Below are 13,904 nucleotides of genomic sequence, written 5' to 3' on the forward strand. Positions count from 1 at the left end.
TTTTGCATAATCAACTGAGGATTAAATTTGCGCAACCCATAGTTGGGTATTAAAAATGTTAATTATAAATATTTGGGGAATAAAAAATCCATTTTCCCCATAATTTTATGCATTTTCTTGTTTTAAGTAGTTAAGTTGAGATATTTATTCGATATTATCCTTGGTCGTTTTCTCAGTCCTATGTCAGTGTGTCATAGTGGAGTTGAAAGGAAGTTTGAGATTTTTGCATCGACATCCATTAGTTTCCAACTATATATCAGTGACATAAGTAACGTTAACAGCCTAAAAGTTAATGCCGACAAAAAATAAAATAAAACATACACAAATTATATGCCAAACAAAATTTCACATGTTATTGAGAATCTAAATGTGCATTTTTGTTGAGCATTAGTTTGATTGGAGGAAATAAATATCTAACTTTGTTTGTCGACAAATATGAATATATACAAGGTCTTAATCGATTAAAAATAGTACATACAGCAATGATGTTATAGATATTTTCGTCTTGGACATGCATGAATGTGAAACATTTGATCGTCAAAATATCTCATTTTATAAGTGCTGAATAATTAAAATCAGCTAACTGTTAAAATATCTTAACATACTCGACATTTCCTTTTCTGTGTCCACGAGACTCACGAAGATTAGATAAAACTTAAACCAAATCAGTAGGTAATGGTGATGATCAAGTATAAAGAGCTGAAGTTTGAAGTTTTCTTGTTCTTCTGTGTTTAGTTTACCAAATAAATAATCTTATCCATGATTGAGAAAACATATATCCACAACAACTATCGTGTGTATCGGAGAAGCGTTATTACAACCACTACGCGATCTAACATGTTCATAACAGATGGTCGTTGACATCCTGGATCACGTATAATAACAGACAATAATAGTAACTGAAAATTCAAAAATTGCTAAGGATATGGGTACATTTATTTATTAAATTGTTTATCTGACTTCTTACAACTCATGAATGGAGGATTATTGCACGGATTAAAAAAACATTATAAAACAAAGAAAAACGGACAAAAAAAAACAAAAACTAAACGTAAAACCCAACAGCTTTTAATTAAAAAAAAAAAAATTGTAAAGGTCCAAAACTTTTTTTTTTTTTTTTTTTTTTTTTGTAAAGGTCCAAAACTAAAATATCATTACACGATCTACATGCCTTTTGCGTCACCGTCCAATATCCCATATAGACACCACCACCATTGTCTGTCTTCACCACCAAACCTCTTTATTCAATTGCTCTGTTCTTGTCTTAAACATTTCGAGTTTCGCGTGCGAAAGAAAACTCCTCCAGACGACGAAAGATTACAACTTTCAGAACGATTCAAGAATCTCTTTAAAACCCACCTGATATTTTATTGAATCTCGTGTAAGACAAGGAAGGGTTTTTGCTCCTGGTGCTTTGATATGGGTGCGAGTCACTCTGCTCTTCACAAGGATCTGTCTTCTTCCTCGTCTTCTTCGTCTTGTTTAGGAGATCTACCTGAGGATTGCGTGGCTCAGATCGTTGAGAATTTGGACCCCATCGAGATCTGCAGACTCTCGAAGCTCAACAGGGCTTTCCGGGGAGCTTCATGGGCCGATTTCGTCTGGGAATCGAAGCTTCCTCCGAACTACGAGGCCTTTCTCGAGAGAATCCTTGGTGGTTTCCCGGAGAATCTCCAGAAAAGAGATATATACGCCTGTCTCTGCAGGGTTAACTCATTCGATCAAGGCACCAAGGTTCGTGTCTCTCTCTCTGTTTTTGCCGAGAATTTTAAACGAAAGTGTATTTGATTGTGTGCAGAAGGTATGGATAGATAAACGAAGCGGTGGTGTTTGTCTAAGCATCTCAGCTAAGGGCTTATCAATCACAGGGATTGATGATCGTCGATACTGGAGTCATATTCCCACTGATGAATCTCGGTGAGTTTTTTCTTTCTCACTCTTCCTTGGTTTCAATTAATGTATAAACTTTTTAATTGATTCTTCTTCTTTGCAGGTTTGCTTCCGTGGCTTACCTTCAACAAACCTGGTGGTTTGAAGTCGACGGTGAGATTGACTTCCCGTTCCCGGCAGGAACCTACAGTATCTTCTTCAGGGTACAGCTAGGACAGTCTGGCAAGTGGTTTGGTCGACGGGTCTGTAATACAGAACAAGTCCATGGTTGGGACATTAAACCGGTTCGGTTTCAGCTCTGGACTGAAGATGGTCAATACTCCTCTTCTCAATGCATGTTAACCGAGCGGGCGAGGTGGAACCACTACCACGGTGGAGATTTTGTTGTCCGGGAATCAAGAAGGTCGTCGACGAAGATAAAATTTTCGATGACGCAGATCGATTGTACACATACCAAAGGCGGGTTGTCACTAGACTCTGTAATCGTATACCCGAGCTCGTGTAAAGACCGGTTGAACCGGAGTCCGGTTTAGTCAGAGGTCAAAGCTGTATACGGTCTTTAGCCTTTTGTAGACGTAGTAACATACTAGCTATCATCAGCCTTTAGAGAAATGAATGTGGCTCGTCCTCTTCCTAGTACTCTTGTTGATTTTCAGTAGATTGTTTAGTGGGATTATTGTCAAAACAAAACACTATGGTCTTGTGTTAGACTTACCTCTGCAAGCAAATGGGATTTTGCACATAACATCTAGCTACCCTTTTGAATATTATGATCAATTTCTTTTGTATGAGTTGTATAAGAATATATGATCAATTACTTTCACTTACAATCAATTGATAGATGGGGGCTTTGCATGAAGAACCCACCTTGGCAAAGCCAACAATATGTTTTGATCTTATGGGTTCCAATCAACATAAATTAATATAATAAACCGGTTTTCTGACGAACCGACATTTGCGCCGGTCTAGAGATATATATACACACAAATCACACAATCTCGTTTTATATTTGCATCATCATCATCATCATCATCATCACCGATTCAGGCTTATAAGCTTTTTTTTTTCTCCCTAAACATCGCTTTCCTCGAGATTGCTCTCTAGGGTTTCGATCTCCGTTAACTCTTTTTTCGATTCCTCGGGATTCGATACGGTGTTAGTCTCCTCCTCCCGTCAATTTCGCCTCGATTCGCTCCATTGGGTCCCCATCACCACCCTTTCATCTCGGGAGAAAAAGGTCGCATCTTTTCGTGATTCCCCGAGGTTCGTTATCTGCCCTAGTTTCATCAGCTTTAGTTCGATTGAGTGTAGAGTATACTTATGTAAAGTCCTTTCCTTTTGATAATTGATTCGTTTGCTCTGTTTCTGTAGGAGAAAAGACTGATCCTTTTGATCCTTATGTAAGTGATTCTGATGTGTGGTGAGATCCGTTGCTATCTGTTTCGATGAGGAAGAAGCGGAAAGGTAGTGAAGCTGAAGGTTCGGAGGAGGATTCACCATGTGCTACTACTGCATCTCGATCATCCAACTTCAGGTCACACTTCTCACTAGAAGGTTACGCTAGACTCAAGAAGCGTTGCAAGGAGAATGACACCGTCGTCGACGGCGAGGACTCTATTGGTTCCTTCAAGAGACGTCTCGCAGGCGTCGCTACTGCGCCTCCCTGCGGTGCGTCGTCTTTGGTTTCGTCGGGGAGAGGTTTGAAGAGGAAGATTGGTTGCATTGACGTTTCCACTCAGACTGGTAGGAAGAACAAGATTGACGATGATTATGTTTTTGGTCCTAACATTGGGAAAGGGAAGTTCGGGTCGGTTAGGATCTGTAGGTCGAAGAGTAATGGGATTGACTTTGCTTGTAAGACTTTGAAGAAAGGGGAGGAGACTGTTCACAGGGAGGTTGAGATTATGCAGCATTTGTCTGGTCATCCTCGGGTTGTCACGTTGCACGCTGTGTATGAAGAGTCTGATTGTTTCCATCTTGTGATGGAGCTGTGTTCGGGAGGACGTTTGATTGATCAGATGGTTAAGGAGGGGAGGTACTCTGAGCAGCGAGCAGCTAATATATTCAAGGACCTAATGCTTGTTATCAATTATTGCCACGAGATGGGAGTTGTGCATAGAGATATCAAACCTGAGAACATTCTTCTCACAGCTGCTGGGAAGATTCAGCTTGCTGACTTTGGCCTCGCCATGAGGATTGCAAAAGGTAATTAGTATTATTCCTTAGTAATCTGTTGTTTAATTGAACTGCAAAGGTTTTACTTATCTTCTTGGTCAATGCTCTTTGCACAGGTCAGACATTGTCTGGATTGGCGGGAAGTCCTGCTTATGTAGCACCTGAAGTTCTTTCTGAAAGTTATTCAGAGAAAGTCGACGTTTGGAGTGCAGGAGTCCTCTTATACGCTCTCTTGTCCGGTGTGCTCCCGTTTAAGGGAGACTCTTTGGATGCTATTTTCGAAGCGATCAAGAAAGTGAAGCTTGATTTCAACTCTGGAGTGTGGGAGTCTGTGTCCAAACCAGCTCGTGATCTATTGTCAAGAATGCTAACAAGGGACGAATCTGCTAGGATCACTGCGGATGAAGTGCTAAGTAAGCCTTTCAATCTCTTCCAGCTCCTTAACTTGCAGCATTGGCTTTTAATCTTTTGTTTGTCCTTTTTTTTAATGCTTACCATTAGCTTCACTTGTGTGTTTCAGGGCACCCATGGATACTCTTTTACACTGACCGGACACTCAAGACAATGTGTATCAAGTCGAAGCACAAGGGTCAAGCAGGATCTCCTCCCGGCCTTCAGCTTCGCAGTCCGATAAAGAAAACCGACGTAAACAGAGCTAACAGAGAGAAGAAGACACCATATGATGATTCACCGACTGATTCATTCTCCAACACAGAGGAGGAAGAAGATGAAAGCGGTGTGGTCGATGTGCTTGTGGTTGCAATCTCCAACGTGAGGATCTCAGAACCAAAGAGAAGCAGACTCTGTAGTCCCACGAACAGCCCCATTGAGCAGCAACACTCTTCTAACTTGACCACGACTACTAATACACTCTGTCGAGCCTTCTGACAAAACCAGTTTCACACACTCGTCCCAAGTCTCCAAGTCACATGGGTTTGTCCCTGATATGATGATCTTTAGTGACTCATTATATCTCATATAAATCGTAATAGCTCTCTCTAATAGTTTGGATATGATCTGATTCTGGTTTTTCCTTCTACGTTTTCTGACTGTTGTACAGATCTTCATGTAAATAGAATACGCCATAAGTGTTTGATCCGTTTTTTGTATCGGAATTATCTTTGTCATTTCGTTAACCGTGGCGGCAACAATCAATGAGTTTCTTTTGTGTTCAATTCATAGTCACTTATATTTTCATAGTGCATATGTTCAAAAAGAATTATTAAAATCTCTTCAGCTCTTATATTAATCTGAAATAAGAGTTGGCAACTAAGAAAGAATCGTCCGAAGGCTCATGATATTGACGCAGAGTCAGCGGCGAGCGACCAGAATTTAACAAACAAAACTTAAAATAATACTGGAAGATAGAACATGAAATTCTAAATGAAAAGTACGAAAAATGTTTGTACATTGAGTTTAATCGGTGGATCAAAACACATAAGAATAACCTGCTCTGATATTGTATTAACTTATATGAGAAAACAAGAGAAATGTATGAATTGTATTATGATATAATGAGTTACATAAATTTATACAGTTGAGCTATCTATATGAATCAAACAATAAATGACAGGATCATATGATCATTATGAAAATATATGATGTGGAGTGATTATTGTGATTGAGTGAATCATATAATTGATACTCTTTCTTTGATATCTATGATACGAAGGTATGCATAAACCCAATGTGTACATATTGTTTTTCACTTCTTCATTTTACAATCATGAATGGATCTGGCTTTAATTGTATTTGATATGTCATGTGTGTACGCAACTAGGTATGTCATGACTAATTATGAAGTTTAGTAACCATCCTCTCCTTTCTGAGATAGGCTCTTTATTGAGTGACTTCAGTTGGTGATTCTATCAATTGATATGTTCGTAACCACATAAATATATTCAGAAATATTAAAAAATCATTTATTTGAAAACCCAATCAATACAAACTATTTTATTTTTATCTTTTAATTTAAATATTAATTTGCAGGAGGAAATATCGCTTTTTCGTTTTTGCTGGAACACTTAATCGAACATGAATCAACACAGGCTGCGACTTTCTTCACATCTGTAAATAGCACAAACAACAAAAATCACAAAGACAAAAAGACAACAATATATATGAAATTAATGAAAAGAATTCCATTGTATATCAATAAAAATTTCTTGACACAAATAATAACTAAGTATGACTTTTTAATAGCGCAGTAGTTTACCACTAAGCAATTAACAAGCAACACGATAATATACACATATGATGAGTAAATTTTGATGAATTGTGGATTTTCGAGAAAAGCAAACTTACATTAGTTTCATCAATAGTTTTCTCCGAAGATGGAGATGGAGATGGAGATGGAGATGGAGATGGAGATGGAGATGGAGATGGAGATGGAGATGGAGATGGAGATGGAGATGGTGATGGTGATGGTGATGGTGATGGTGATGGTGATGGTGAAGGAGGATGAAGACAGGCTTTAAAACATATAATTGGACACTTAAGAGACGCTGGAAACTTGTGAGTACTTTTGCACTCTTTAAGACAAGATGGAAAACACTGGAAAAAATGGATTTTCTCAGCTTCTCTTTGACCTAAAGAACTTTGTTGAGCCTTTGATTGATCTAAAAGGTTTCCCATCATCATAAGTATCATTATTGGCACTAACATGGTAACTTTTCTGCTCTCCATTTTTTTTTCGAGAGGGAATGAATTTTTTTTAATAGATGAAATTGTTTGTTAGCTGTGAATGTTGGTTGTGTTAACAAAGTTTATATTTATATAGGGATAACTATTCATTTTAGGTAACATATTACACTACCATGATGTTTAGATCTTCAATTGCACATTTACAATCTGGAGATCTTTATATTTATTTCCAAAATCAAAATGTACATTAACATAAACATGTAAAAACCTTTGGTTTTTTTTTATTAACTTGGGGTATCCCAAGATCTATAGAAAAACTTATACTATTTTTTATGAAATGCAGTCCACGAACGAAACCTCTCTCTGGATATTTAAATGAAGTCGAAAGCATTGCTCTATATATCCTATGATCGCATATGTTTAGTGTTGTTGAATTACTTCGAATCTGGGTCACTTACCTCACCAGAATCCGCCTACCATTATTAGACCTGAGTTTTGTAAAAAACCTTTGTTTATCAAATACTCCCTACGTTTTAAAAAGATAGATGTTTCTAGAAAAAAAATTGTTTCACAAAGATACATATTTTATGTTTTCTATGAAAAAAATGCAAACTTAAAAAAAAATTGATTTTATTGAATTATTATTGGTTAAAAGATATTAAAAATTTCCAAAAATGATACATTTATTATAGATATTTAATGTGTTTTCTTAATACGTATGAAAATGGTAAAAATTCTATTTTTTGAAACGAAGGGAGTACAGTTTACATACATGCATGAATGTAAGTTATTTGTGCTAGATATTGTGCATATGGTTATTGAAATTACAAATTCAATATTTAAAATAATTTTAAGATACAAATTCGTTCATTCTGAAACAAATAAACAAATCATTAGTTTTTTTGTAAATTTTATTATTTCATAATTGTTTTAAAATCATGGTTTTATGTTTATTTATAGTAAGTTTATAACTAGACTGGGTGAAACTAGGCGTGGGCAAAAAAACCGCAACCGAAGTACCGAACTGAACAGAACCAAAAAAACCCGAATCAAACCGAACCAAATTTATAAATTACCTAATTGGATACTGAAATTTTATACCCGAAGAACCGGAACCGTATCCGTACCGAACCAAAAACCGAATAATACCCATATAGAACCGGATGAAAAACTCTTATACACTTACCTTATACTTATATCTTTATAGTTTATATTTTATACACTTGCCTTATTCATATATCTTTATAGTTTATATTTTATACACTTAAATTTTTTTATTAATCCACACTTATCTTATATGAGAACATTGTGTTTTTTGGATGTTTTATTCTCACAGTTTGGATTTTGGTTTATGAATGAGAAAATTGTTTGAATGTTATTTTGGTATTGGTTTAATTCATTTATTTGCAAGTACATCAGATTAATTTTGGTAATATGGTTACAAAGTAACCATTTAGAAACGAACCCGATTGGAACATTTTTTGGGTTCTAATATGGTTACCAAACTTCAGGAACCGAAAGAACCGAAAACCACAATAACCGACCCGATATAACCCAATTTTTTTACGGTTCCTTAATGGTTACCAAACTTCAAGAACCGAAAGAACCGAGAACCGAAAGAACCGACCCGAACCAAACCGAAGAACCGAACGCCCACCCCTAGGTGAAACCGTGAGAGAGAGAATAGGCCAAGGGTTGGCTATGACTTAATCAAACTGAACCGAACCCAATAGAGTATTGAGAAAGTGTACCGATCGGTTTATTACAGGTAGAAAAAGAAATTGATTCCTTTTCGTGCGAGTGAAGTAGTGAACGAACAAAGGAAAGCGATCCAAGACCACACGACACGATCTGAACAAAGCCTCCCGGAGCGACTCGGTGGTGTGACTCAGTCCGAGTGAGCTAGATCCGAGTTTCAATTTTTTTCTCCGTTTCAACAACCATGGACATGAATTCCATGGCTGCTTCGGTCGCCGTCCTCCGTTTCCTCCTCTGCTTCGTCGCCACCATCCCCGTCTCCTTCTTCTGGCGAATCGTCCCGAGTCGACTCGGCAAACACGTCTATGCCGCAGCTTCAGGTGTATTCCTCTCATTATGTCATATAAATCGTAATAGCTCTCTAGTAGTTGGATTAATATGATCTGATTCTGGTATTATGGATTAATACGCCATAAGTGTTTGATCCTTTTTTCATTTCGTACCGTGGCGACGACAATCAGCGAGTTTTTTTTTGTGTTCAATGTTGGTCACGTACATTTTCATAGTGCTGTCTGCATATGTTCAAAAAAAATATAATAATCTCTTCAGTTCTTATATTAGTTTGAAGAGACTATTACCATTGTTTTTTGAACAAATGTAATGGATAACTCTTTTATTATTTTATTTCATTTTTTTTTTCTAAAATAAAGTTTGCATTAACCTAAACATGTGTATGCTGTTTTTAGATGTATCTACTAAGTACACAAATTTACTTTTCTTCTTGTTGACGTCTCATGAATTTGTTTAAGCTGAGTTGAATATATCTATCTATACTATTATTTGCAAAGTAAATTTTTGGAATCGAGCTCTCACGTTAAAAGTTAGAGTGGTTAATATCGTTTATACCCTTAATAAATAAAATGTATAAATAAATTAAAAAATAAAAACGAAATTTAATTTATTTGATTAGATAATTGATTAAAATTAATAATAGTAAGAATTATCCAAAATTTGAAAATATATCTTAGAAAAAAGATAAATTCTATATATATTATATTGTTATTTGAAAAAGTCTTTTAGTGAAAAGTTAAAAAACATAATTATATAACTAAATATTAATCAAATAAAATTTTTAATTATATAGTTAAAAATAGAATATTTAATTATCCAAAATCTAAAAATATAATTAAAAAAAAGATAATTTCTATATATATATTGTATTGTTATCTGAAAAAATCTTTTAGTAAAAAGTTAGAAAAACATAAATTATATAATTAAAAACAGAATATTGAGTTATTTTAAAATTTATTTTAGTATAATGAATATAGTGTACAAAGAACTTTTCAAAAATTTATGAAAATGTTTAAGCCCGCATCGCGAACAAAACATCTAATGTAATAGTGTTTAAAAATAATATATTTATTAGTGTCTACAAGAAAATAATTTCCGTATGTATTCTATAAATATCACTATTGTCATAAGAATCACCATTTTTTGTATCTTTTTTTTTATTTCTAAAGATGACCAAGTTGTTTTTATGGGAAATTTGACTCGATAACTACAAAATAAAACATAATTCAATATCTAACCCAAAAAAATTACATCCATTACTTCTATAATATATACTATATTACCTCTCGTATCCGGTTAATGAAATATTAAAATACTTTCTTCTTCTTTAATTACCAGCTACCACGATTATCAACTACCACCGCTCTTCTTCCATCACCACCATTCAATCGTCTCTTCTTCATCTATCGTTTTTACTGCTACGTCTCTGCTTCCAAACTTTACAAACCACAACGGTGTTATGGTTGAGACGCCTTCGATTCTCTTCTTCACAGCATCGATTCCTGTCAGATCAGTTGAAATACTATCTCATATTTCGTTTATTGCTATTTTATTTTAATAATATTTCATACTATGTATTATTTGCATATTTTGATATTTGGGCTAAGGTTTATATTTACCCTTTAGGGTTTAGTGATTAGTATTTTGAGTTTAGTTTATGAAAGTGGTTGATGTTAGGATAAACATTATCTAATTCTCTGCTTTTTGTTAATTTTAGACATACATAGTACATTATATTTAAACCATTTAATAATTTTATTAATATGAACTATACCATTTATCATATTCTATTCTATTGAGATTTTCATTTGTATGTTCTCATATGATGAAAAAGTTATGTTGACATGCTTATAATTTCATTTTCATGTAGATGTCGAGCATGTAAACACATTATACTTTTTTAATATAATCTGCTATTTGATAATTTCATTGTGTGTACTATTCTATTTAGTTTATTCCATTACATTCAGTTTGTTCCATACCATTTTGTAATCTATGCTATAAAAGGCTATTACTTCGTCTCCATCTACGGTATTTTTTTTTCTTTTGCCACAACGACGACCACCACTACATAACCACAGTATCTTCTGCTACAAAAAGCCATTGTTTCTTCTATAGCTATGACCGTAACTTCATCTTCCTCTGTAACTACTACCATGGTCACTACCACCGTAAACACCATCATGGCTGATGCCATAACCACCATCACTGTAACAACTCTTTTTATTTTATTTTTTCATTTAAGTGATACATAATCTTTATATGTTATTACCGTCAACCGTCTAAAAAAAACTGGAAGAAAGAGAAGAAAATGATAGGAAAACTAACTATGTCAACATCAATGTTTTTTTCTTTTTTTTGCTCTCAAAATTGGCTATTACACAAATTAACCCTATTTTTATTGTGCATATTTGTTTGTGGAAGGGTTGTCCTTTTTCATAAAGAAGAGGTCGTAGACTTGTAGTCTAATGGTAAAAATTAATTTGGGGCATGAGCGTAAACCCATTCGTTATGAGTTCCGGTTTTACTGTTAACAAAGTTGTCAATATTTGGTAAAGTATATATTTGAATTTTGGTCCAGATAGGTAATATGATAGTCCGACGAAATGATCAGACCCTGAATGTAGATGTATCCAGTATTACCAAAGTCCGACCAGTTTTTGAGGTGAGCAGCTCACGCAATTAGAAGATGCATGCAACACACTTGGAAGATAAACATGATTTACAATGTTTAGTCTAACGAAAATGTACGTGTACGCAAAATACTAGGATATTAGAGAAAGAAATAAACCACAACGATGAAGTTCAGTTCCATTTTGTCGATTGATGATATTGATAAACCATAATAACTTTCTTCTGATGAAATTTAAAATAATTAACAACAATCGTTGTTGCAATAACATTAGATGGAAACGGGAAACACATTGGACAATCTACAAAATTGTTATTAAACACACCCTTTTTTTTATCATTTTTGACTCTTTGTTTCGGATCGATATTTTGTCAATATACTTGTTTGTAACACAATATAGTATCAAATCAATAAATCATTCTCCTTTGGATTTGAATACTTAATCGACACAAACCAATCCATGTTTATATCTTTTTATTAGACGCTAGTTTACAAAGAACAAAAACAAATTAATGTATAGGCTTTAGTTCTTGTTAGAGCACATATCTGAGCATGAATCCACGCATACCGAAACTTTCTCTGCGTGATCTGCTCATAACAAAACAAAATTCCATGAGAAAGTTAATTAGGATAAAATTAACTCAAATGATTAAAAACTTCAAACATTCTAAGACATCTACTTAATATACTCAGATCCACATGATTGAAGTGTATATAAACACAAGAATATAAAACTTACCCTTATCTTGAATCGAGGAGGATGGAACACAACGATTGGTAGCACATCCAAGTCTGCAAAAATAATCAGTCTGGTCTATTTCCTGAAGATCTGGCTCAGAAGGTTGTATACAAATCGTGAGACACGTGACAGGACATGTCCATGTACTTAATCCGTCTGCACCACAAGCCGAAATACAACCTTTGCAACATTCTTGAAAACCCATAGCCTCTGTCTCGACCAAAAGGCTCCCCATTATCACCACTAACATCGCGATTATTTTGTTCCCCATATTTTCTTGTTGATAATAAAGATCTTTATACAAAGAATATTATCAAAATTGACTGAAAGTGTTCGTTGAGTATGAATGTTGGTTCGTGTAACTAGGTTACAAGGGTTTGTATGTATCTATATATATAGGGACTGTGTTGTATCTTTGTGTTAACTAAAGTCAACATTTTCATATTTAGTAATAAATTAGTTTTGATATGCTATGGTATAATAATATTGTAGGTAATTAATCCTAGTCAATGCACTAAGAATATTGGGATTTCTGACGTTACACATTCTAGATATGGTTATAATCTATTTTTATGATACGAAGTTATGCATAAACCTAACGTGTATATATTGTTTTTCACTTCTTCATTTTACAATCATGAACGGACCTCACTTAAATTGAATAGGTATGTCATGAGTCATGACTAGTTATGAAGTTCAGTAACCATCCTCTCAAGGGCCGGACTTGAGTACAAGCTCATCAAGCAATAGCTTGAGGGTTGGTACTGTTAAAAACGTTTAGGGGCGAATTACATCGAATGTCAGTTAGTTCAGATGGTAAAATTTGGTTGTTAAATTTCATAGAGTGATGACTGCTGAGTTCCTAACTTTTGTGCATCGTATTTGTCATGTTCCTAGTCATTTCGTAAATTTTATGTTATTTCATAATTATTTTAAATCATGGTTTTATCTACCGTAATCCCCTAGTTATTATTTACGAAATGATTTTTTAAATTATGCTGAAATGTCATCTGCATAGACACTTTCACTAAAAAAAACATGACATGACGCAATAAGATATATGACATGCTTATGAAAAAACGACATGAATGATTTTATTAATGCTGATTTATATTTTTGGTAGTTTTCTTAGAATATGGTAGTAAATTATACATCATCATTAAAAAAACATCTATTAAAATATGACATTAAATAATATAGTAGTATAAATATAATAATATTTTTAAATTTTCAAAATAATGTTTATTTCTATTTTAATTATACAACTTTAGTAACAAAAACATTTTCCAATTTTTCTATGATTTTCTAAAAAATATTATTTTTGATATCTTTTGTTTCTTTTATATATCTACAAATTTTAGAAATTTTGTATAGTTTTACATTATTATACACTTTTTATACCAAAATTTTCAATTAATTTTATACAAGTTGATTAATATATACCAAAAGAAATAGATTAAAAAATCTATCTAAGATTATAATTTAAAAAACATATATATACAGTAGAACCTCTATAAATTAATAATGTTGGGACTTCAAAAATTTATTAATTTATAGAGATATTAATTTACAAAAAGTTTCATTTTTAGATTTTTTCTATTTTTCTATTTTTATTTATAAAATATAAAATATATTTGATTTTACCATATATACATTAATAAAATTTTAGAAATATTTGACTTTCATATTGTTTTATTATATTATGTGTTTTGTGTTTTTATGTTTCATATAACTTATATGTGGTTTTTTGATATAATTTTACTAAATATTATCAAA

The 13,904-nt window shown here is 33.6% G+C and overlaps 3 protein-coding genes across 4 annotated transcripts; 2 read left to right on the plus strand and 1 right to left on the minus strand.

Annotated features, from left to right (window-relative positions):
- The first annotated feature begins 1,136 nt into the window (after positions 1 to 1,136).
- Positions 1,137 to 2,717, plus strand: LOC106445567 (F-box protein PP2-A12). Of its 2 annotated transcripts, XM_048782227.1 has the most exons (4): positions 1,137 to 1,267; positions 1,313 to 1,734; positions 1,799 to 1,917; positions 1,994 to 2,717. In XM_048782227.1, exons 2-4 carry the CDS (start codon positions 1,420 to 1,422, stop codon positions 2,421 to 2,423), a joined length of 864 nt encoding a protein of 287 aa, XP_048638184.1. In that variant the 5' UTR covers positions 1,137 to 1,267; positions 1,313 to 1,419; the 3' UTR covers positions 2,424 to 2,717. The 2 variants fall into 2 exon arrangements, with proteins under 2 accessions (XP_048638184.1, XP_022576403.2); XM_022720682.2 differs by having other exon boundaries at positions 1,179 to 1,734; positions 1,802 to 1,917.
- Positions 2,718 to 2,894: 177 nt separating this feature from the next.
- LOC106445568 (serine/threonine-protein kinase PEPKR2-like) lies at positions 2,895 to 5,264 on the plus strand. The gene is made up of 4 exons (XM_048782226.1): positions 2,895 to 3,153; positions 3,262 to 4,095; positions 4,182 to 4,478; positions 4,586 to 5,264. Exons 2-4 carry the CDS (start codon positions 3,336 to 3,338, stop codon positions 4,951 to 4,953), a joined length of 1,425 nt encoding a protein of 474 aa, XP_048638183.1. The 5' UTR covers positions 2,895 to 3,153; positions 3,262 to 3,335; the 3' UTR covers positions 4,954 to 5,264.
- A 709-nt stretch (positions 5,265 to 5,973) lies between these two features.
- Positions 5,974 to 6,822, minus strand: LOC125610192 (thionin-like protein 2). Its single transcript, XM_048782228.1, has 2 exons — positions 6,370 to 6,822; positions 5,974 to 6,132 (listed from the first exon to the last, which is right to left on the minus strand). The coding sequence occupies exons 1-2, from the start codon at positions 6,748 to 6,750 to the stop codon at positions 6,127 to 6,129; spliced, it is 387 nt and encodes a 128-aa protein (XP_048638185.1). The 5' UTR covers positions 6,751 to 6,822; the 3' UTR covers positions 5,974 to 6,126.
- Positions 6,823 to 13,904: the final 7,082 nt, after the last annotated feature.

Source organism: Brassica napus, chromosome A6, assembly GCF_020379485.1.
Source record: "Brassica napus cultivar Da-Ae chromosome A6, Da-Ae, whole genome shotgun sequence".
Lineage (NCBI taxonomy): Eukaryota > Viridiplantae > Streptophyta > Magnoliopsida > Brassicales > Brassicaceae > Brassica > Brassica napus.